The 23,773-nt window shown below is 37.1% G+C and overlaps 1 protein-coding gene across 6 annotated transcripts in view; it reads right to left on the reverse strand.

The window, feature by feature from the left end:
• The window catches only part of LOC114239650 (muscle calcium channel subunit alpha-1), a 70,097-nt gene that overhangs the window by 5,559 nt on the left and 40,765 nt on the right, over positions 1–23,773 (reverse strand). For 2 of the 6 annotated variants that reach the window (XR_016325716.1, XM_089739911.1), the window contains exons 17-43: positions 23,336–23,436; positions 22,785–22,817; positions 21,886–21,998; positions 21,466–21,604; positions 20,537–20,678; positions 19,700–19,863; positions 19,207–19,294; positions 18,771–18,878; positions 16,097–16,149; positions 15,403–15,540; positions 13,790–13,904; positions 12,889–13,019; positions 12,288–12,432; positions 11,368–11,448; positions 10,407–10,502; positions 9,677–9,706; positions 8,696–8,881; positions 8,014–8,113; positions 7,212–7,390; positions 5,995–6,092; positions 5,581–5,669; positions 4,917–5,057; positions 3,960–4,125; positions 3,585–3,593; positions 2,334–2,487; positions 453–555; positions 93–171 (exon numbers count right to left, since the gene is read on the reverse strand). Coding sequence is in view for 5 of the 6 variants with exons in the window: in XM_089739911.1 (XP_089596037.1) it covers positions 93–171; positions 453–555; positions 2,334–2,487; positions 3,585–3,593; positions 3,960–4,125; positions 4,917–5,057; positions 5,581–5,669; positions 5,995–6,092; positions 7,212–7,390; positions 8,014–8,113; positions 8,696–8,881; positions 9,677–9,706; positions 10,407–10,502; positions 11,368–11,448; positions 12,288–12,432; positions 12,889–13,019; positions 13,790–13,904; positions 15,403–15,540; positions 16,097–16,149; positions 18,771–18,878; positions 19,207–19,294; positions 19,700–19,863; positions 20,537–20,678; positions 21,466–21,604; positions 21,886–21,998; positions 22,785–22,817; positions 23,336–23,436 (2,981 nt within the window). In the remaining variant the exon portion in view is untranslated. Of the gene's footprint in view, positions 1–92; positions 172–452; positions 556–2,333; positions 2,488–3,584; positions 3,594–3,959; positions 4,126–4,916; positions 5,058–5,580; positions 5,670–5,994; positions 6,093–7,211; positions 7,391–8,013; positions 8,114–8,695; positions 8,882–9,676; positions 9,707–10,406; positions 10,503–11,367; positions 11,449–12,287; positions 12,433–12,888; positions 13,020–13,789; positions 13,905–15,402; positions 15,541–16,096; positions 16,150–17,531; positions 17,640–18,770; positions 18,879–19,206; positions 19,295–19,699; positions 19,864–20,536; positions 20,679–21,465; positions 21,605–21,885; positions 21,999–22,784; positions 22,818–23,335; positions 23,437–23,773 lie in introns of all 6 variants that reach the window. The other 4 variants (XM_089739912.1, XM_028169955.2, XM_089739914.1 and 1 more) reach the window with 4 other exon arrangements.

Below are 23,773 nucleotides of genomic sequence, written 5' to 3' on the forward strand. Positions count from 1 at the left end.
CATCTGACATTGACATAATATTCTATGTTGACACATGACATAAGGGCTCACTGTCAAACGACTGACATTTCTGGAATAGACTATAAACTCACACTTCTTCCTCAGGTATTTTGCCATCCAAGCCAAGCTCCCGCCGCATCATGGCGCCCAGTGATGGTCCATCGCCAGATGCTGTAACGTAAAAAAAATCCTGTAATCCATTGGTATATTTATTCATTAACAACTCATTATCACTTATAGTGTCTATGTAAAACAGAATATTCATATTATAAAATGATTTATTTTAAACTTTAGGATCGTATAATATCAAGTTTGAATTTAAATTAGATTAATTTTGAAACTTGGTTTTTACACCTTAAAGCTACGCGCAATTATGTGCACTTCTCATTCTTTAAGATACATGAACATAATATGTTAAGGGATGGCACTTCTAAGCTTTAAGTTTTATTTACCAGAGCTTTTTACTTCTTGACGTGGTTTTTCTCTCCTATACAAGCTCTCGCGACCGTGTTTCTTGATACTTGCTAGGACAGCACCGAATAATGTGTGGTTGCGCTGAAATTCGGATAAATTTGATTAGAGATACTAAAATAGAAACTGGTTTTATTGTAAACATATATTATATTTAAGCTTTACCCGTCCGGATGTAGCTTAAATAGCCTCTTAGGCTACCAGCGAATAGGTAGGGCGGAAAACTTCAAACTTCATTACCTACAATATACTTTAGGCTCTATGACATAAACTATATATAAGTATGTGCTGCAAGAATACTCCTTCAAAAGTTGGAGGTAAACGAAAAAAAAGATTGTGGTTATGAAAGCAATTGAGCACTCGGTGCGAAAGTAAGCTACTAGAATATAGACGGTAATATACAACAATAGTGTATTACTATTATTCTTCTTTTAAGCTATTAAATAGCTTTTATCGCGGGCTTTGAGCGCGGCGACCGAATCAAGAAATTCCGTAACGAAAATAAAACCTAACACCCCCACTCCGCCTACCATGTAGCTCGCGTTCAACATATCTACACTTTGCGCTTGTGTAGTGTAGTGAATAAATGCGCATCATGAAAAGTCTGCCCATCTCTCTCTTGCGCGGTCTAGTTTATGAGTCTGAAGGGAACAGTTAATGTTTTGCTTTTGTTAATGTTTATAAATATAGCGTGGTCTTATTTTGTTATTGTTCTAATATTAAATTATTATTGTCTAATTATAATTGCATAAGTTGATAAAAAATGCTATGCAATAGCTTTACCGTGGCAGTCACCGAGTGCCACACGTGTTTTTTTTATGATTGAATGATGACTGGTGCCCAGAGGTCTGTCCAGTTTCACCAGAACAGGTGGGCGAGCAAAGGCTCAGCCAGGAGGGGTGCTACAATCTGCCCGAGCGCCTCCGAAGGAGACTAACAACTCAAGAGCAGCTGCTTCGCGAATGAATCTACTACCGGATCGGAGTCGCGACCCGCTGAGAAGATCTGCCGAGAAACTCAGCGGGACTATCATTCTCTGCTCAAGAGAGCTTGAGAAATAAAGAGAGTTTTACTGGTGGTAGGACCTCTTGTGAGTCCGCGCGGGTAAGTGTACCACCACCCTGCCTATTTCTGCCGTGAAGCAGTAATGCGTTTCGGTTTGAAGGGTGGGGCAGCCGTTGTAACTATACCTGAGACCTTAGAACTTACATCTCAAGATGGGTGGCGCATTTATGTTGTAGATGTCTATGGGCTCCAGTAACCACTTAACAACAGGTGGGCTGTGAGGTCGTCCCCCCATCTAAATAATAAAAAAAGGGTTGTAAATTTACTGGGGCATTCCTAAAAGACTTATGAAGAAGGACTTGCGTGAGAAGAGTTGAGTATGCACCTGTATATTTCCCACATAGTGGCTTAAAGGCAAGAAGAAGGTGTTGTAAATTTGTATATACTAGAGGTCCAGCAGTAGTCGAAATTTGACTATAATTAATTTGGAATTGTAAGTTTGTACACTATTATGAATGTATTTTCAACGCCAAGACTACACTATAGAAAAATATTAATAAAGACAAACAATATTATTTAATCTATTCTCAATTTGACCACAGACGTCAAGAACAAAAGTTTGACAATAATTATATAGTATGCATGCGTATGTGTGTCAAATACATGGTAGTGCGTGTAATGTTTTCTTTATTGATTTAATGTATCTTTTAAGCATTATTTTAAAAAATACTTGCATTGCGCACTTCTTCTCTATATTCGCTATAAGTGTGGAAAATTTCATACTCCTCCGTCCGCGCAATTTTCGTAAAAAGGGATACAAAGTTTTTGCTTCACGTATTAATATATAGGTAAGTTACCCTGTGCATAGGCTCCACAATTTCGACGATCTCATCTAGGTTACCGGAGATAGCTCTCTTCAGCTCTGGACCGGCTTCGTGTAGAGTCCTCATACCAGCCTGGAAGGTTTTCTGGACGTTGGTGGCTGCAGCCTGCTCCTTTCGTTTTCGGAACCTGTCAGATTTGTTCATCAATGAGCCTAAAATACTGGATTACTTGATAATTTTGAAAGGTATCTTAGTTGGAATAGTAAAAAATTTGGATAGTGCAATGCTATTTTTAAGGACCATGGAGTTAAAATTTCGCGATTAAATAAATACGCGGTCTTTTAAATTTCTCCAAATAACGTTACGAGAGTTACGTTTGAGTGATTTGTTTTCATAAATGATCACAGTGATGATTCAAATGTATTGATAAAGATTGCGCCAAAATCTCCTATTCACACCAAAAACAAATTGTAATTTTTATCACAATAAAAATTCAAATCGTTTACCTAATCTGGAAATTTTCAAAAACAAGCCAGTGATCAAAATAAAGCCGAAAACAAGTTGAAACCATGGCTGATGTTAGAAAAAAATATATAACTAAAATCGTCCTAAAACATGTCTTCTCTGTGCTAAGATCCAACCATTTGCCCGAACCGTCAAACATAGTAAAAAACAAGCCAATGAAATTTTAAATCATGCACCAACATAATAATTACGAACACAAAATGTAATTCCAACAATAGTAATGCACGCAAAAATGGAAATGAAATAATAATAATAAAAAACAAAATCGTATTGTGCACATTTCCAAGCAAGTGATTGTATTACGTTAAGATGAAAGATGGGGGACACGGAGGACACATGCTTTTGAGACGAACCGTGAAAAATTTGGAAAAAAAAACTTTGTAAACATGCTGAATCAAAATAACGAAATTTTGAGCTTAGGGCATAACAACCCTAATTATGTGGGAGCTGAAAATGTAACAAAAATGAATCACACCGTCCACCAAGCAGTATTTAAATCGGATACGTTTGAAAATTTACAATAAATCTACCAGATCATGGTATTCATCAAGAATAGTAAAATACGTGGAATGTGTGATTGGTGTAACAATTCAGAATCATAACAAAAATAAATAAAAATGTAACAAAAATGTCTCAAGCAACTTTTGGCTCAGCCGAGAACTATATCGTTGCCAAATACAAAAGCAAAAATACAGCGGAATTTAAAAAATAAAATAAAAAACTTCTTCGGAGTTGCTTAGAATTTGGACATCGACTTACGCATGGTTCCTATAAAATAGAAATAAACGAATTAATACCAATTTATTTACACAGACCGAAACGTTTGGGAAATTTAATTCATTTATTATTACGAGTAAACATCATCTTTAGGCATCTTGCGAATTCAAAGCCCAAAACAAAGGACAGTGTCAAAATAATCTTAATTACTTGTCAATATTTGAATTGAAACGAATTTATGGGAACCATAAATTGCTCCCAATAAAAAACGCCTCTATTCAATTCCTCTCCAATGTAACCAGATAACTTAAGTTTCATAAATAAAGAAACGTATTAACAAATAAATGATTCTAAATTGAAGTTGCTAGAAGATTTACTTTGATGACGTACTTATAATAGCAATGGTCACACACATACCTCCGGAAGTAATCTTGAATTAGGAAAGTCGCGTAGAATTTTCCCACCGTGATCTCGTTCGGGTCTCCAGGAGGTGGGACCACTTGGTCCAGCAGCTTAGGAGACGTTCTCTTCCAAACTCTTTTGATGATCGCGCGGAGTTGGGTATTGCATTCGTCAATTACACCTATGGGATTAATAAAATTAGTAAGGTAGAAGAAAAATGTTTCGTAATGCGATTATAATACGGTTCATTGCTGCATTCCCTAGTAGTAGTACAAATGCGAATACAGCCAAATCGCCGCTCACTACTAAGAGCTTTCAGCATACCTCGTTTAAAGAAGGACATTTCATGGCGCTTGTTAAATATCTTGGAGGGGAGATAATTCCAAAGCCAGATGGTACGTGGCTAACAAAATCTCAGGAAGCGCACTTTAGATGAGCCCAGCAGCTTCAGACAGCATCTGCCCATTTGTGGGAGGCGTGATGATGAAAAGGAGAAGAGGAGATCATAGCGAACAATTCCTCAGAGCATTCAAATTATTGTTTTACAATTTTTATTTCTTAACTAGCTGACCCGGCAGACTTCGTAGTGCCTCAATCGATAAATAAAAGGCCTAAGCTTTTGTATAAAATAAATTTAAAACAAACAAAAGGAATCCATCCGACGGAGGACACATCAAAGGAAAAACAAAATTGTTATTTTAATTTCATTCCGAGCATTTTCTTATTTATCTACCTTTTGAACCTTCTCTGGACTTCCACAAATAATTCAAGACCAAAATTAGCTTAATCGGTCCAGCCGTTCTCGAGTTTTAGCGAGACTAACGAACAGCAATACATTTTTATATATATAGATAGATAGATACCAATATCATTATTATTTTTTTACACGTTTAATGCTATGTAACAATAACTCTTTTGACCGATAAGAAATATTATTTTTACTTCATCGAATAATAGTGACATAATTATCACCTGTAGTCTTTATTTGGAGTTGAGTTCTGACAACAGCAAAGAGGGTCGCGTTGAAATTGACCGTCCCGTCGGAATTGAGAGGCATGTTCATCGACACCAGACGCTTGCACGCAGTCCTGTGAGGACACAACTTTCCGAAACCTAAAACAACCCAAAAAAATAATCTGTGAAGTAACCCAACAGAATTGACAAAAAATATATATAAACACCCTATTTTTTTAACATGATCAAAAAATTATTAGCACATACATAATCAGCGGTTCTCAATGCAAATTTTCAGTCAATCGGAGGTCTTGAAGTGCTTTTTTAATTTTTTATTGCTTTAATGAGTGAACGAGCTCACGGCCCACCTGATGTTAAGTGGCTACTGGAGCCCATAGACATCGACAACGTAAATGCCGCAACCCACCTTAACACAAAAGTCTTAGTTTTTACAGTAGGCACAAAGGCTGCCCCACCGTTCGAACCAAAACGCGCTACTGCTTCACGGCAGAAATAGGCACGGTGGTGGCACCTACCCATGCGGACTCGCATGACATCGTACCACCAGTGTTATACGACGGCTACCAATCGAGATGCTCGTTGGATACGCGGCAGGTTGATGAGGCCTAACCGTTCAGTCTCGAACTATGCTCTACCACTAAAAGCTCCGAGGGTGCTTTACCTAAAGGCGGGCTTATTTTCCGCAGCAACGTCACCACGTCTAAGTGCTTGATTCTGCCTTTAGCGTCGGGGTCGTATTCACTCCACAACCTAAAATAACAACACTTTAGATGTTAATAGTAAATTCTGGCAACACTTCTTTTATTTATTTTACTAAATAAAGAATTGAGAAAAAATTATACACGATCATCCGGCCCCAAATTAGGATATCTTATGTTATCATTACCACCCATTTTAGTAATAAAAGAAGGAAACAGAAGAGACATTTCTGCCTCACTAAGTACCAACCAAAATTCCCTTCGCGCTATTGCTAATCAGCAATGCCAGAATATCAAAGGCACAGAAGAACCGCACCCTACCATAAAAATAACCTCCCTCAATCACATAAAAAAAATGTGCTCCATATAAATCTTACCGAACAAACTCGTCCAGATGATGGGGGCCAAGAATGGACCAATCTCTCGTCAAATAATCAAAGTTGTCCATGATGACGGCCACAAATAAGTTAATGATCTACAAAAACAACAGTATGTGTAGTTTAAAAACTAAATAACTTGGAAAGCAAACCGAATTAACAATTAATTTAATCTTCTTTTTTTTTTCATTCTGTTGAAAATGACATTCAGATTCCTTCACAAACACACCAAGCTAATTGAAGCATGTTAAAATATTCAAAACTACAAATTCTTTCATCAAATTAAAAACTAGAATAATTTATTAAGATGTTTAACCCGCCCGTCCATCGCACTATTAACAGTAACAATGCATCAATTATAATTGATATATAATTCTCGTAATGAGAATTAAAGCATAATATATTCTTATTATATCCGAAAGTGTCCAATTTATTTATTGGTGAGCAAGGTATATTGAAAAAAGGGGCGTATTCCAAGTCCTCACTTATAGGTTATTCTATCTTATCTATATTTCTGTCCTGGAACCATCCAGTATGAAGGATCGCTAGGCTCTTGAGAATAATTATTATAGTTTAATATCTGATAGTTTGACCGTGGTATTCACGTTCTGATGTCTATGAGCTCCCATTTAAACATACTAGAGGTCCCGCAGTTGTCGAAATTCGACTATAATTAATTGAAATTATAATTTTAAACAATATTATGGTCCTATTGTCAAACACTATTATACTTCTATAATATAATCACAGATTTCGCCAAAACTACACTATAATATTAAAGACAAACAATATCAATCTATTCTCAATTTGACCAGAGACTTTAAACAATAACAAAAGCTTGACAATTGACAATAAACAAAGAGTTTAAATACATGGTAGTGTGTGTAATGTCTTATTTATTGATTTAATATATTTTTATGCATAGTTCAAAAAAAAAAATCATTCTGCCCTCCTTCTCTATATTCTCTACAAGTGTAGGAAATTTCATATTCCTCCATCCGCGCAATTTTTGTAAAAAGGGGTACAAAGTTTTTGCTTCACGTATTAATATATAGATGAAGCTAGAATTTTGAGGCTAAACAAATTCAATGGGTTTTTTTATTTCAATTCGCTAAAGAAAACGGTAATCTTACCAATAACATTATTGTGAATAACGATCACAATCAATTAATCATTCACAACAGCTCTTAAGAAATTCGGTGTACTCAAAGACTCACCAAGAAAGTACAGAGCAAAGAGAAGGATATGAAGTAGGGGAACGCTAGCCAACTCCCGCATTCTGTTGTGTCTTCAACGTAGCGACCGTCTGTGTCGATTTTGATGCAGTGAGGCGGATTACCTGGACGCTCGTATTCATTGGGCGATAATGCCATCATGATCTCCTGCCATGCTTCACCTGGCAAGTGTGAATTATCTTACTGGCTGTGGGTCTGAGCGCGCTGACCGAAGAGTATGTTAACTTGAGCACTGACTACTCATTTAGGGTTCTGTGTCGGCATGGACATCTTTTTTATTTATTTTTTTATTGCTAGATGGGTGGACGAGCTCACAGCTCACTTGGTGTTAAGTGATTTGAAGCCCATAAACATCTACAACGCAAACGCGCCACCCACCTTGAGATGTAACTCCTAAGGTCTCAGTATAGTTACAGCGGCTGCTCCACCCTTCAAACCGAAACGAATTACTGCTTCACGGCAGAAATAAGCAGGGTGGTGGTACCTACCCGTGCGGACTCACAAGAGGTCCTACCACCGGTAAATCTTCGTGACCCCGGAACAAGTCATGACGACCCGATGATTCAAGCTTATGAAATTAGCACAACCCTGTCTTCGAACATGAGATCAAAGTCTCAAGTGTCTAAGTAGGACAGATTTATCCTTAAAACCTTAACGTATGATTACTTCTCCGTACAAACTCATTATTTTCGCGTTTGAATTAGTATTCCCACAAGCAATAATTTTTTAGCGACCTGTACCTACGAATATTATTTGAAGATAAGCTAGAGTGCTCGTAATTTACCTGTGGCAGACCGAAAGAGCACCATGAGAGCGTTCGGGAATGTCTGGAAATTATTATGGTCAGTTATGACTGCGTCGTCAAAGTAAATTCTTCCGAAAAGCTGTGAACAAAATTGTTTCGTGAACATCATAAAAATCAAAATGGAGGTAGATCGTTCCAATATTCATTTCAAGAGTCTTAATTGTATGATCGGTGAGAACGGAACGTATGAAAAGAGTGTGGAACGGGACGTTAAAATGTGAGTGAGAGAAAACAGTAAGAAAGGGAAAAGAGAATGACAAAAAAGGAAGATGGAGAAGACGATTGAATCAGCAATGTGTAGAAAAGGTGTCAGATATTTTTTAATTATTATAATAGAGAATTGAGAAGAGAACAATAAAAGTGCAACAATGGAATAGTCTTATTTTATGTACCACGATCCTAATTTTACATAATATTACCGCCAATTCAGATTACATATTCATCACGAAAAGAATTGGCGAGAAATTTAAGATTTAGCTCTTTTTCGAACTTTAATAAATTTCAGGAACATTACGATTTTAAATCGGCACACAAAATATAACTAGAAATGCCCTGCTATTAATGCTTCTCGACAGAAATAGCTATGATGGTAGCTATTCGTTCGTTCCCACAATACGCCCTACTTCCAGTCTGTTATTTTTATATACAGAATACATATTACCTGCATTCCAACCACAGCGTAAATGAAGAATAGCAGTACAATCAATAAAGCGACATAAGGTAGAGCCTGGAATGACTTGATGAAGGTCCACAGGAGAGTCCTGATCCTCTCTCCTCTGGATAAGAGTTTTATCAACCTCATGGCCCGGAAGAGACGAAAGAACGTGATGTATTTTGACAGGGGACCCTGGAAAACATACAAGTATTTTTTTAATCAATACTTTTTTATTGCACAGTATTTTTTTCATTATGTAAGCCGTTAGTGAAATCGGGTAAAGTACATATTTTGTTAGGAATTACCGCACCCGTATAAAGATTTGAATCCAAGCATATGCATCTATGACTAGGTAAGGTACACTTAAAAAAGTTTGATAAATATTTGGTATGTTGATAAAACGCATACTTCGAATTGAACAAGTCACCAGTACAAGCATATTTTCGAGTTACGCGTCGACTGTACATATTAGGTAACACTGATACGTTGCGATCGTACAGACACAGATCTTAATTAGTTGAGAGTAAAATCTATGCCCAATATCTCCCAAAAATTCAAAAAACCTAATAAACACGAGTATTATACCGAATATTACCAAACCCTTTACTGATTTGTAACAAATGTCTAATCATTGCAAAACAAACAAAGGATTTTGACGAACAATTCCCTATGATCAGTGATTATCTAAAAACCATAACGTGGCGTGGTTGTCAGTAAATATTTATTTACTTATTTAGCTTTCATGATTTGTGATAAAATATTTTGGTTGTATCAACGTCAGCATATCGTGATGATTCAAATGGCTGTCTTCATTGGCAATAATAAATTGACAAGATTTGAACTTAAGCTGTCTCGAACAAAACAAGTATTGGATAAGTATTGGATCGAAACTTTAACCTCAACATTTTCAGAATTTATATAGCCAGAAAGTTAGATGAAGCTTTTACCTAACGAATCCTATTTAGAAATATTCTAATTGTTACTTACTTTCTCAGTTTTCGCATCGAAACTTCCGAGCTGAAACAAGATAAGAACAAAATTAGAATTGATACATGACTTAATTACTTAGGATCAAAATTTGGTTTAGATAAGAATACTTTTATTAGCGTGGTAGCTATACGAGCATATTGCCCACATAATGGTGAGTGCTTATCGATGCTCACAGATAGAAACCTCAGGAGTACAGTTGAGATACTATTCAGCGTATTCCTGGATTCCAAGAACATACCGCTCATATAGAATCTGCTAGGGGGCTTGTAGGTAAGTAATACGCGGATCCTCCACGACACGATATAATAAATAGTTCAAGGTGGATGATCGTATTTCCATTTTAATTATTGACCAATTTATTCCAGAAGAGCTGTAAGCCTTAAGCCAACTAAAGAAACTCCAGGTCTATTTTTTTTGAGTCCAAACAATAGTTCCTATATATAGATGTCCAGAGGTTGGAATTGCGATGAAAAAGAAACATATTATTATATACATACATAAATAGGCAAAGAAATAATAGGTAAGTACAACTTTGTCCTGATTTTCTCAATCGATTTCTAATGCAGCTACTAAAATTAGTGATATTAATATAAATTTTTAAATATGCTTCAGTTTCAGAAACAAAAAATGTAATCCGAGTCTAAGTCTAATGAATATAGGTCTTGGGCGTCAATGGTCATGGTCGAAAGTTACTTGGACCCTTGTATACACAAGTTGTACACATTACCTCCTTTTTTTCGTTGACCTGCGTCACCAGTATGTCAATGATACTCCCCACGACTAGAATGAAATCCGTCGTATTCCAAGCATCGCCGAAGTAGTTCTAAAAATAAAAGAAGCATTATTAAAACTGTTTTTACAGTCTAATTTCGCGTTTTTTATCCAAGATGACAAGTATTCGAAGCATCGGAAATAATGTAGTGACAGTAAAAAACACCAAAATTAAACGGTTTAACTGGTTTTAAAGATGTTTAGGAATCATTGCAAAGTATCCCATAAACTTTTGGACTCTACGAAATACTGTGAATCTATCAACTAATTCAAATTCAAGTTCAAAATCATTTATTTCAACTTAGATGTCAGTATAACACACTTGTTGAATGTCAAAATATAAATAACAATGTTAACTCTACCAGCGGTTCCAAAAAAGCCACAGTCCTGAGAAGAACCGGCGAAACAAACTCAGCGGGCTTTGTTTTTTGTTTTTTCTCAAATATTTTCTTTTTTTTACGTTACCTTTCCCAATTTCAAGACGAAGCAATCAAGAATTTTAGTTTGTAAGTGTCTAATTAAAATATGTTAAAGCACTAAATGGACTGAGAAGTAGAGCATACCACCCACGACGTACTATCTATTACTATTGAAGTTGAGAAATTTACGTATCTCACATAGGAACCATCGAAAGAGTGCATTGAGAGTTCGCACCAGTAACACTACCTAACCTGTAAGCCGCTGTTATACAAGATAATTTTATCTGCGTCTTATGTCTAGATGTGGGTGGTAGCTTCTCCACAATCTTACGTCTATGGATTTTCCAACTTCTGGGCAGACACTTCAACCCGCTCATCTAGAGCAATAAAAAAGAACCTTGCGTCGGCTAAGTATTCCTTTCAAACCTAGTTTGAAGCCATGCACTAAAAAGAAAAAAAGACTTGTAAGACTAAAAACAGTTTATAAATGGTTCAAACCTTAAACCTAAATGCGGCCAACTTCAGGATGAACTCCAAAGTAAAGACCGTGGTTAGTCCCATATTAAGAACGTCGAGTCCCTGGAAAATAAATTAGAATTTATAAAGCTAGGCTAGAATCTTGAAATATCAGGACGGTTTTTCATAAGCGTAGATTGGTCAAAGAGCTTACGGTCTAACCTAACCTAAAAGAGATTATCTGAATCTATAGACATCACAGCATAAAGGCCGCTTCCCATCATTAGACATGTATCATAAAACAGTTGTTTCCCAAAGGCGTCATGGTCTACAAGATAGTCCTATCGAGCCATACAACTGTACCAACATTAAATATGATGCAAGAAGGCATCAGTTTTTCTAATGAATCACCTATGGGTTATGTACCTATGTTCCATGGGGAGTGCTCTGAGGAGTTGTTAGAGATGATACCATCACCTCGATTTTACCATCGCACCACCCGCCACCGGAGTAGAGGACATCCACACTACTTGGAGCCATTGCGGTCATTACAGTGCGTTTCCAGGGATCTTTTTTCCCACGGTACCATCCGGTTGTAGAATGAGCTCCCCTCCACGGTGTTTCCCGAGCAGTATGACATGTCCTTCTTCAAACGAGGCTTGCGGAGAGTATTAAACAGTAGGCAGCGGAATGGCTCTGCCCCTGGCATTGCTGAAGTCCATGGGCGACGGTAAACACTCACCATCAGGTGTGTCGTATGCTCGTCTGCCTACCAGGGCAATAAAACAAAACAAAAAAAACTTGAATCATGTACCATGAATGACTTCCACGCTCAAGGAATGATACCGTCTAATTAAAATCAAAACCCTACAAACAATGCAGTTTGCGTAATTACCGGTGATATGGCGTCTTGTGGTCGCACGGATACATACCTCATCCTATATAGTGACAACCCGAAATACCTTTTTATATTCCGTTTTTGAGCCATGGAACTTCATCATCAGCGCGATGGTGTTTAGCACGATGAAGAAGAAGATGACGTTTTCAAAACGCTGCGAGGTCACAAACCACCAAGTCTTGTACTGGATGCGATGCTTTGGAATGTATCTGTAAAATAGAAGAATGTTGTCAATATAAACGAACTAAGTTTTTTATGAAGGAAGGATTACTTTTGGCCCGGAGGCCTTTCCAGTTTCACCAGGACAACTGCGAGCGAAAGCCAGGAGGGGTGGAACTTGGTAACAGCTGCCCGAGCGCCTCCGAAAAAGACCTAACAACTCAAGGGTAGCTGCTTCGCGAATGCGAAATCCAACTTAATTAAAGCTTATGCGTAACTCCAAAACTATTTACCAAACCGTGATAAAAATTTCGCTTTCAAATAACAAAACAGAATCATAAAAACGGTTCACCTACAAAAAAAATCTTTGGTAACTCGCATAATAGCGTCGAATTGAGAACCTCTTCCTTTTTTGAAGAAGGTTGAAAAAGAAACCTAATTTCAATTAAACATGCTTGGGTTTAATTATATATACGGACCAGTTAGCCGTTGAACAACATTATTACCTTCTAATCGGTTTGGCTTTTAGTGCGAACTCTATACAGTTCCTCTGGTTCTTATCCAGCTCGCAGTCCTTGAACTCTTGCTCTCCTTCTTTCTGGAACGTAACTATGACAAAGCCCACGAAGATATTGACCTGTAAAAGAATTAATCTTAACGCGTGTATGGACTTAACTGGGATAATGTTAACTGGGAACCGAAAATCAAATACCACCTTTGACTGGTCAATATCAGGGTCTTTGGCTATCCTATTCATAGGGTAAATGGCGGTAGAAACAGATTAAGCGGTGCTAACCCTGAATCGTGATTTGAGCCTATTATCAGTGCCTAAGATAATAATGGCTTAACTCTTTTGGCCAGAAAATCCTCTACTGATAATCGTGGGACATTTGTCAAAATTACTAATACGCAACCTTGGTCCATTCTGGCTATTACAATAGTGATACAACACAAACTACTTATCATTCAGTTAATTCATCTATCTCTAATTTCCTCTTCTTACATACCATATTATTCTTGTTTCAGATCCTTTTTTTCCATATTTATTAGAGATAGGGTCAATTTTGGATCTGTATTAATGGGTACACATTCAGCCCATTTTTGTTCCGAAACATGCATTCCGATTTGAATGGAGGGAGAACTTTTATAAATTATGAGATCTTTGACCTTAGATTAAACCACTCGGGTAGGCCAAGGAGTCGTGCATTTCTGTTTGAAGTGTTTTCTTTCCCTACCTATTCGCGGGTAGTTTAAAGGGCTATTCCATCTGCGCACGGACGGGGGTAGTTAGAAACTGCCATTTCTACAAGCTAACTTTCGTTGTAATTGCGATTCGCGGAATATTTATGAAATACGATTATGCTAGTAATAAAAGTAGTAATATTATAGTTTTTTTGAAATCCTTACCATAAAAAAGGCAATGACAATGATGTAGCTGATATAGAAGAACGCGACGAACGGCCTTGAATTTTCTATAGGTCCGTGATTCTCTTTATTAGAATCCATTGATGTGGAGAGTAGACTAAAAAAACGAAATTTGAGTTTCATAACGCTATATAATGACAAGCGACATAATTTTTCACGGTCATCTTCGTCTGCGAAGAATTCTTATGTAATGAAGAGTGATCACTCGAATTTAGGTGCTTACTCTCCCTTAAACAGAATCCTTTGGGACTACAATAATGTCCACGGTAGCGCGGTCTCCGTCAATGTTCCTTCGGAGTCGTCCGATTGCGCTGAACTTATTTTAAGTGAAATAGATGTTTTTTCTGATTGTCTCACTACTTACAGGAAAAATCTGTCGCGGATCATCTCCCAATTAAATTAATCATAAGCAATGAATGAAATGTATTCAAATCTTAGCTGTATATTTTTTTTATTTTTGATGTTAATGCACTGTCGATTGCACCTATAATTGAGGTGACATCAGCCATGAACTTTTGTCAATTTGTCAATGTTTTGTATTGATGATCACTTTGTTGGTGCAACTTAATAAATAAATAAATAAATAAATAAATAAATCACTCACTAAATTGAAGCTATTGAGGAAACTGGTCTACAAATCTCTACACGGCTTTTCCTAATTCTTAATTTTTAATTATTGTTAAATTAATTATTTAATCTAGTCGGCGCTCTGTTATCTGCATAGAATGTGTTGTAAACAATTACACTATTTGCCAAAAATTAGGCTGCAGCCCAATTACGTTCTCTAAGCTGTATTTCACGATGGCTAACTGACCTATAGTTAGAATAAGGAGTATTATGAGCTCTTGGATCCGCTCTTTAGAAAGCAATTAAAAAACTGTAGTCACATTTATTGAACATAGAAATGAAATAGTATTGAGTGTGACGTGTTTTCATGGCAAAGACCAATCTAAGCAAATTTAAATAATAATTTGCTTTATATTTGTTATAAGGGACATTTGAATGGCATGATTGTACAACCGAATTAACTATTTCGCAAAAAAATTATGCGTTCGGGCTTGAAGCAATAGACATTCGTTAAACTTCCCTCGCATCTAATTATGACAGCAAAATACTTTTTCTTGTTCAGCACCCAGTAAGCGTCCCTCAATTGTCATATAAGACAAAAGACAAAAGTTACTATGTTACATATACAGTAAATAAATTAAATATAAATGTAACCGGATAGGTCAAATGATTAGAAATGAGATTGGAAAATGATCAAAAGCCTATGTGGTTTCCTCGTAAAGCAAATAGAAAGAAGAAAGCACAGAAAAAGGTGGAAAGAAGAGATAAAAAAACAGCTACACCGGTATGGAGAAAAAGAGCTACAAATTGAAAAGTATGATAAGATATAGATAATCAGAAACAGAGCCTTTTTCAATTTTGCGGCCGTCACTGTCGTCCTTTGGATTCCTGCCGTATAGCACACTTTCCTGCTCAAAAGATAGGGCAGCCGTACAATATGAACTTCAGACCTCAAAAAGGACAGCAGCGTTGGCGTTGTTTTATCAATCAGCTTAAGGTATGAGTTGAAATTAATTAAACTAACTCACGCCGGCCATCCCTCGTACGTGGAGACGGTGAAAAGAGTCAGCATACCGTTGAGGACGTCGTCGAAGTTGAATTTGTTGCGCAGCCACAAACGATCGTTCGTTATGGCCTCGCCGTTCTCGTAAATGAGATACGTGCCACTGGAATAATAATAAACGCAAATGATTTCTTCAATGGCCCCATTACACGAAGATCCCGAACTCCAGATATCCTTCGCAGAGACAGACCGCTAATCGAAGGCAGACCCCTAGTAAATTTAGGAGAATTGCAACGGTTTCAAAATATAGTGACGATATATTGTTTATTGACATTGTCGTTTTGGCTTTAGGACTCAGAACCAACCGTCTTTGGAATGAGCTCTCCTAAACTGTGTTTCCCGAGCACTATGACATGTCGTTCTTCAAACGAGGCTTTTGGAGAGTATTAAGCGGTAGACAGCAGCTTGGCTCTGCCCCTGGCATTGCTGATGTCTATGAGCGACGGTAACCACTCACCTTCAAGTGGGCCGTATGCTCGTCTGCCTTTATGAGCTCTCGAGGCTCAAAACAGGAGGCGATGCTAACACAGGCCCTACCTAGCAAGAGCAGTGCTTCGCAGAATCTACCACCGGGTCGGAAACGCGACCCATGTCTATGGGTTGATATAAACCTAAGTATTACGTATTAAATACAAAAATAAAACATTCAAACAACTCACTGGCAATCATTTTCATTGTCCTTCGTAATATCTGTACATTTAAAAAATCTACCCTGAAATCAGAATAATTTGATAAGCATCAACTTATCAAAGTTCTTTCTGGCGTGTTCCCATAACGTAGATATGGGCAGCGTATTAATTGGTTTGCACATAATTATCGAGGGGTGAAAGGATATTTGGTTTAAGGGACATTTATTAAATTTTAAAGTAGAGCCATTTGGTTGCGCTGGTTTACAACTGATAGTTTTTGGTTTCGGAAGATAGCAACATTAATTTGGTTTTTGCAAATCCTGTCCCATCCCTCTCCCGCACTTTAACTACCGACGCGTGCGAGCGAGATCGTGTGGCGACATCGACTCAAGCAAAAAATGGCTGAAATACCGCGCGCGCGCTCCTTGTCTCTGTTGAATTATTGCGAAAATAATTGAAATTGTTGCGAGCCTGCAGTAAGGACTACATAAGGCACTGTGCATCCTTCCTTTACCGCAGAACTGCCGCTTCTTATCGTTTCTTTCCGCAGTCTACAATTTACAACGGCCAAATTTCGAATCATTCAAATATTTCGTAGTTTTGCTTATATCGCGACTGCACCATTTAAAGCTTAAAATTTGGAAAAAAATATCATGACAAATAATCTTCATTAGCTCTTTGAAGTGGTGCAAACTTAATTGAGGTTCGATTAAAAACAAATGGAATTGTTGTAGTAATACCAAACAAAACGGACCTTTAATTACAAGACAACTGACTATACTGAGACCTTAGAACTTATATCTCAAGGTGTGTGGCGCATTTACGTTGTAGATGTCTATGGGTTCCAGTAACCACTTAACACCAGGTGGTCTGTGAGCTCCACACATCTAGGCAATAAAAAAAAACTGTTCCATATTTAGCGAAATGTCCTTTAAAGCAAATAATCTTTCACCCGACAATATCTATTTTTGTGAACTCAAGCAATACCTAACCATAAAAGCGATCGTCCAAAGAAAACACAATTAAAATTTCTTCAGAAAATATTAATAAACTTTTCAATTTCATGCATGATTCAGACAACAGCGCCAAATTTTGCATTTGAACCGTGATTTCAGTTTTAGATGCTGAAATAAATTTAAGATTATTGTTTGTTGCCTCAATTTTATCGTTCGTACGCTGCGACAATATGTCTCTCCCCAAATGCGGCTATAAAAAATTGTTTGAAACATTGCATCATCTAGCAGCAACGCTGACGTCAAATTATGAGTCCCAGTGACCAATTAATACCATTCATCCGTATCAACTAATAATAAATAATACTTACTACATAAACAGCGATAAACAATAATCCTTATTCGAAATAAGAAAGGGAAGTGAAAAAAAAAATCACCTGACCCCGTCCAGTAAGCACAAACAACAACAGACAAACAACAAAGTTAAAACAAACAACAAACAAACAGATCACCTTAAACAACTGTATGCCGACAACGGCGAACATGAATTGAAGCATGTGATTTATAATCAGTATGTTCCCAATGGACTTTATTGAAGCGTATATACACTTGACAACGTACTGCGCGAAGCGGAAACAAATTTCAACGTTACCAAATTTGCGTGTAGGTTTTGTTACGTGGTTTTTTGATGGGCCGTAAACATTTCGATCACGTTGTTTGGAGAAAGATAACAAAAACAAGAAAAAAAAAAGAAAAAAACGCAAATTAACAAAAACCAAACTTCAAGCCTACGTACAGTGCGTTAGGTGAACGAAAATAAATAAAATTTGATTAAATCGGTGATATCCACTTGCTTTGACGCTTCTAATGTAGAATACAGAATAAATTTGGCAAAACTACTAGGTTACTATATGATTCAATTGTATATTATATTTCCCCTATCGATTTACCGCTTAAGTAACGCTAAGTAAACAGCTACTTAATGCTTTTTTTATGATCCAGAGTTTACTGTTGGCCCTGAGGCCTTTCCAGTTTCACCAGGACAGGAGGGCGAGCAAAGGCTCAGCCAGGAGGGGTGGGATTTGTTAACAGCTGCCCGAGCGCCTAACAACTCAAGAGCAGTTGCTTAGCGAATATATCTACCACCGGATCGAAATCGCGACCCGCTGAGAAGATCCGGCGAGAAACTCAGCGAGCTGATTCATGGGTTAGGTACTTAATGCTCATAGCGTCAAAAGAAGTATCAATCACGTCATTATTTCTTTCACTGCTTCAATCACTTCCAAAACACAGAGTCAGCGTCCATGACTGACTTGAACATACAAACGGAAAAAAAAAAACAAAAAAATCCGTGAATTTTGTACCTCGTGCCTTAACCCGAGTGTAATGTTCAGGTAGGGGGTCAAAACAAACACAAAAGCCACATAATTGAGTCCAAAAAATCCAAAAACGCAACACCTTTGGGCCAACCGATGCATGGGCATGCCTGACGACAATTTTTTGGACCCACGAGTTCAAGCGAAAAAGAATATCGGTTAGTGTGTAAAAAAAAAATGATTCTTGCGAACGAAGCCAAAATGGAAGCGAAATCAGATGATTTTGTTTTAGTGCACTGCAATTTTTCGTTTCAATAATACTTACTTCGAAAAAATATCAACCCAAAGGTGTCGTGGAAAAATTAATATAAAAATATATGATGTATATTTATAAATATAATTATATTTTTTTTTTGTTTTTCATTACATCCCTACCTTGAACATTTGCACTCCCATAACGGCAAACATGAATTGTAGAAGATTTGTCACCAATAATATGTTTCCGATTGTCTTTATAGCAACGATCACGCATTGAACTACGTGCTAAAATTTACAAGAAAAAACAAAATCGTATAAGAAAACAATTTTACACTACATTAAACCTAATGATCGAAAGATTTTTGTGTTGTTTTTAGTCTAATTTGTAATGGACAATAAACATTACGTTCCAGCATATCTGACAATGCTTTTTAAGCTGTTTATTCTTAACGACTGTATTATTTAAAATCCAATTATAAATTAGTGTAAATTCGAACATCCTTATGCAGATCACGAAATAAACGTTACATTATTTATTATAATAATCGAAAAACTTTAATTATGTAGTAAACGAATTTTCCAAAATTAATTTCGGCCTCATTCAGATACTGACCTTCAGACCTTTGGCTCTGTTTATGGCACGAAGCGGCCTTAAAACGCGGAAGACCCTCAAAATCTTAATGAAGTTGACGCTGTTTGATCTGTAATTAAAATAGACTTTAATTAACAAGGCCCACGCTAAGACCCATACAGAGGGGCGAGCACGAATGACTATCGAAAGTGTATAGGAAGTCTACTGGTGGTAGGACCTCTTGTGAGTCCGCACGGGTAGGTACCACCACCCTGCCTATTTTTGCCGTGAAGCAGTAATGCGTTTCGATTTGAAGGGTGGGGCTGCCGTTGTAACTATACTGAGACCTTAGAACTTATATCTCAAAGTGGGTGGCTCATTTACGTCGTAGTTGTCTATGGGCTCCAGTAACCACTTAACACCAGGTGGGCTGTGAGTTCGTCCACTCATATAAGCAATAAAAAAATTAAAAAAAGTTAAAATTTAACGTCAATATAATCATAGAGTAACTCTATTTAAAAAAGATAAATCTCACCTATCCAACGATATAAAGGACACGATCACAACCAGCAAATCAAGCAAGTTGAATCCAGAACGACAGAAAGAATCTTTGTGCAGTATAAAACCGTATGTAATGAGCTTCAATAGGAGCTCAATTGTAAACACAGCCGTGAAGAAGTAATCCACGTTGCGTAGAACCTATAAAGTAGAATGGAATAATTACACTGTGCGTATCCATGGCCAAGTCTTAAAGGACACGCAGTGCTGAATATAGGCACATTATCCATACTGACACAAACTGCCATTGCCCGTAATAACAAATGCACGCAACCTTGTTACCATCTATTTGCCAACAAGACTTACACGTGGCATGTATGTCGCTACTAAGCAACTGTAGAACTCAGCAAGCAAATTATTATCAATAACCAATTCATAATTCCACAACCTTACATCGTAAATGGCTGTGTGTGGTCATTAACGACCCAAGGGACAGTGGCGTACGCATTGAAGGTTTTCAGTTTCCACTTTTGCAGGAATTCAAAAAACATTCCTTCTATTCTAAAATTTGGACAGCTGCTTCTTCGCAACTATACTGAGACCTTAGAACTGATATCTTAAGGTAGGTGGCGCATTTACGTCGTAGATGTATATGGGCTCCAGTAACCATTTAACACCAGGTGGGCTGTGAGGTCGTCCACCCACCCAGCAATAAAAAAAAGACATAGATAAGACCGTGCTACGTAGAAAATTAGTGAAAACCTTGCTACCATAATACCTAGTAACGCCTAAAGCCCAAGAAGGGTCATATTATTTTATTTTGTCTCTGCAACATTCAAATATGGTCTAACAGATCTGACGATTCCGTGCGTACCTCATTTATCCCAGTAGGAGTATTCAAGTTGCTGGTAACAGGGTCTTCCAAAGCCAGCATGACGGAAGACGCCAAGATGCATATCAGAATAAGATTCTTGAACCAGGAATTTTTTTGAATATTGTAGCAGGCCACTCGAAAACTGAAATCGTTTTTTTTTTTTCATACGCATAAAAATGTTGCCAAACAACTGGACTTTTTCGTGTTCAATAATTTTAGGAGATAAATAAATCTTTGTTTCATTTAATTTTTTTTTAATCTTGCTGTTCATCTTAATGTATATTATTCCAAACATTCGTCACCATCATCACCAGCCCATAGACGTCCACTACTGGAAAATTAGAAAGGATTCTCGTGACCCTCAACAGGTCGTTGGTCCACCTTGTGAGAAGCCCAACGACGCTGCTTCTTCCGGTGCACGTCGCCACTCAGGGTTTTTGTGGTCATAGCCACAAAAATCCACCTTGAGGGAGGTCTATGTCCAGCAGTGGACTTCTGTGGGCTGATAAGAAGAAGCCACAATCTGTACTATGAGCAACATGCAGTACTACTTCGACCTCGTAATCTTTCCAGCCATGTTGATTTTCATGGTTCTCCTCCAAGCACAACCCATCTCTTCATTGCTATCTGGATCACTTTTGACTTTGAATTTCCTATTAAAGTTCATTGTGAGCGACCACGTCTCACTGCCTTATTTCATCGCTAACAACACAAACTGGTCAGTGCTTTTTGTACCTACTCCATATATTTTCTGATTTATTAGTTGTAACATCATGCGTGAAATGAACCACAGCGTCCTCGATACATAGAATATAAGTCTCGATGATATAAAAAACCATAGTTGTCCAATGCGACAAAATTAGGATTTGAAAGTTATTTTAGGAAAACAATCATAACCTAACTTAAGCTATAAAAAAGTGTGCTCTCACCAATTATCCTTGGAGAGTATAAAGAAGCTACTGGCATCAGGTATAGGCTTCTCTTGCGTTTTGATGTTCACATCCGATAACCTTCGAGGTCGGGCCGAAATTGTTACATGGGGCTCTGATTCTTTTTTGTTGACGTCTCCTGAAAATGTTTGATACCATCCCGTTAATTAAGAAGACATAATGAACATAACTCAAACAAAGTCGGAGCAACGCTTCGAAAAGCTTTGTCGCAACTTTACCACATTTTGCACATTTACTTAGGTAGGACGAGCTATGTACTATAGCGAGACTTGAAATCACTCCATTCTATTTATACGACAATCGTTATAACCATATAATAAGGTCTACAATCGCATGTCCCGAGATGAACAGCGGCTTTAATGTTGTTATGTTTAAGAGCTCAATGCAAATAGAATTTACCATTTTGTTTTTTGTCAATAGTGACCAATATATCTTGAGGATTCTCTTTCTCCTCTTGTTCCTGTTCTTCCACGTCTTCTTCAGAACCAGTCTCTTCGCATTCATTCTCAGACCTGATTCCAAGAGCAAACAAAATGATTATAATTAGTACTTCGATAATCCTGATATATGTTTTTATAGCACTATTAAGCTAAAAATATAACCAATCCCAATAGCATCCCTATTTAATTAATTCGTAACAATTATTTTTCGTGCTTTGGTAAAGGAAAAGGGTAAATCAATTGTTTTGTATTTAAATATTTATAGATATAAAATTGGACGATAATAACATTTGGTTTGTCGTTCAAATTAAAATTATTTAAATAATTAAACTAAATTAGGTATATTGAAAAACTAACGTTTTTTTTATTGCTTATATGGGTGGACAAGCTCACAGCCCACCTGGTGTTAAGTGGTCACTGGAGCCCTTAGACATCTACAACGTAAATGCGCCACCCACCTTGAAATATAAGTTCTAAGATCTCAGTATAGTTACAACGGCTACCCCACCCTTCAAACCGAAACGCATTCCTGCTTCACGGCAGAAATAGGCAAGGTGGTGGTACCTACCCGTGCGGACTCACAAGAGGTCCTAACACCAGTAACTACGCAAATTACAATTTTGCGGGGTTGATTTTTATTACACGATGTTATTCCTTCACCGTGGAAGTCAATCGTGAGAACATTTGCTCAGTACCTATTTCATTACAAAAATTGGTACCCGCCTGCTGGATTCGAACACCGGTGCATCGCTAGATATGAATGCACCGGGCGTCTTATCTTTTAGGCCACGACGACTAACTTCACGATTCGTATTTTATTAGCTCCACTATTAACTAGGATAACATATTAGATCTTACCTGGGTACTCTTTTGTATTTCTTATATTGCTGGCTGCATTAAACATTGTAATGATAATATCAATATTCCAAACAGTAACATCACTAAGTGTTACACAAATCTAATTTAAGTATTATATGCTAATCTAAAGTAAATGCGCCATTATCATTTGATATTAATAGAACTCAATCTCAACTCATCCTTTATCTCTAACGATAAATTTTAGTATTATTAAATGTCTACTATATATAACTATTATAATAATATGTCTGTAAGTATGTAATAACAAATGCGCGCAACCTTGTTGCCATAATAATATGTATATATGATTGTGTATATGTATACATTTGTGTATGTATTTGTGACTTAATATAAATTTCATTGCACCTACCACTATTTACCCTGCACTACCATTGGTTGACTAGTAGAGAATGCCTTAGGCATTAAGTCCGCCAATGTAAATTTTACATGAAGTGTAATAAATATATAAATAAATACAAATAAATTTCAATGTGTTTTCATCATCAATAAAGTTTCAAGTAGGAGCAGTCTGTTGTATTCCTGTATCTTACCCTTCATTAGAATATCCTTCTTCCTCGTTAACATACTCATCGTCAGTTTCTCCTCTTTCTTCATCGAGAACCACATTACCGGCTTCAGCGTTTTCTGCCATCTGGAAATTCCAACAGTCGGGTTGAAAATTACAACAGAAAAAAACAATATTAAGGTTGCTTGAGACTTAAGGCGCTTTTAAGTAAAATATAATCACATACAGTACCAGGCAATAAATATTGAACATCGATACTTAGAAAGATACAGTCGTCTAATTTTGTTTTTATTGTAGAGCGTTACCTGTGTGCGACGAAACACTAAGGATCCGGTATCTATGGAGACTAAATCTCAATTAGGTAATATGCGACAGATATAACGCTCTACGAAGCAAAAATTAACCGCCTCTTTCTCTAGGTCGATGTGCAATGTTTATCGCCGGGTACTGTAGTTGTCTCTAA

The sequence above is a fragment of the Bombyx mandarina genome, chromosome A1 (assembly GCF_030267445.1).
Source record: "Bombyx mandarina strain Sakado chromosome A1, ASM3026744v2".
Classification (NCBI taxonomy): Eukaryota; Metazoa; Arthropoda; class Insecta; order Lepidoptera; family Bombycidae; genus Bombyx; species Bombyx mandarina.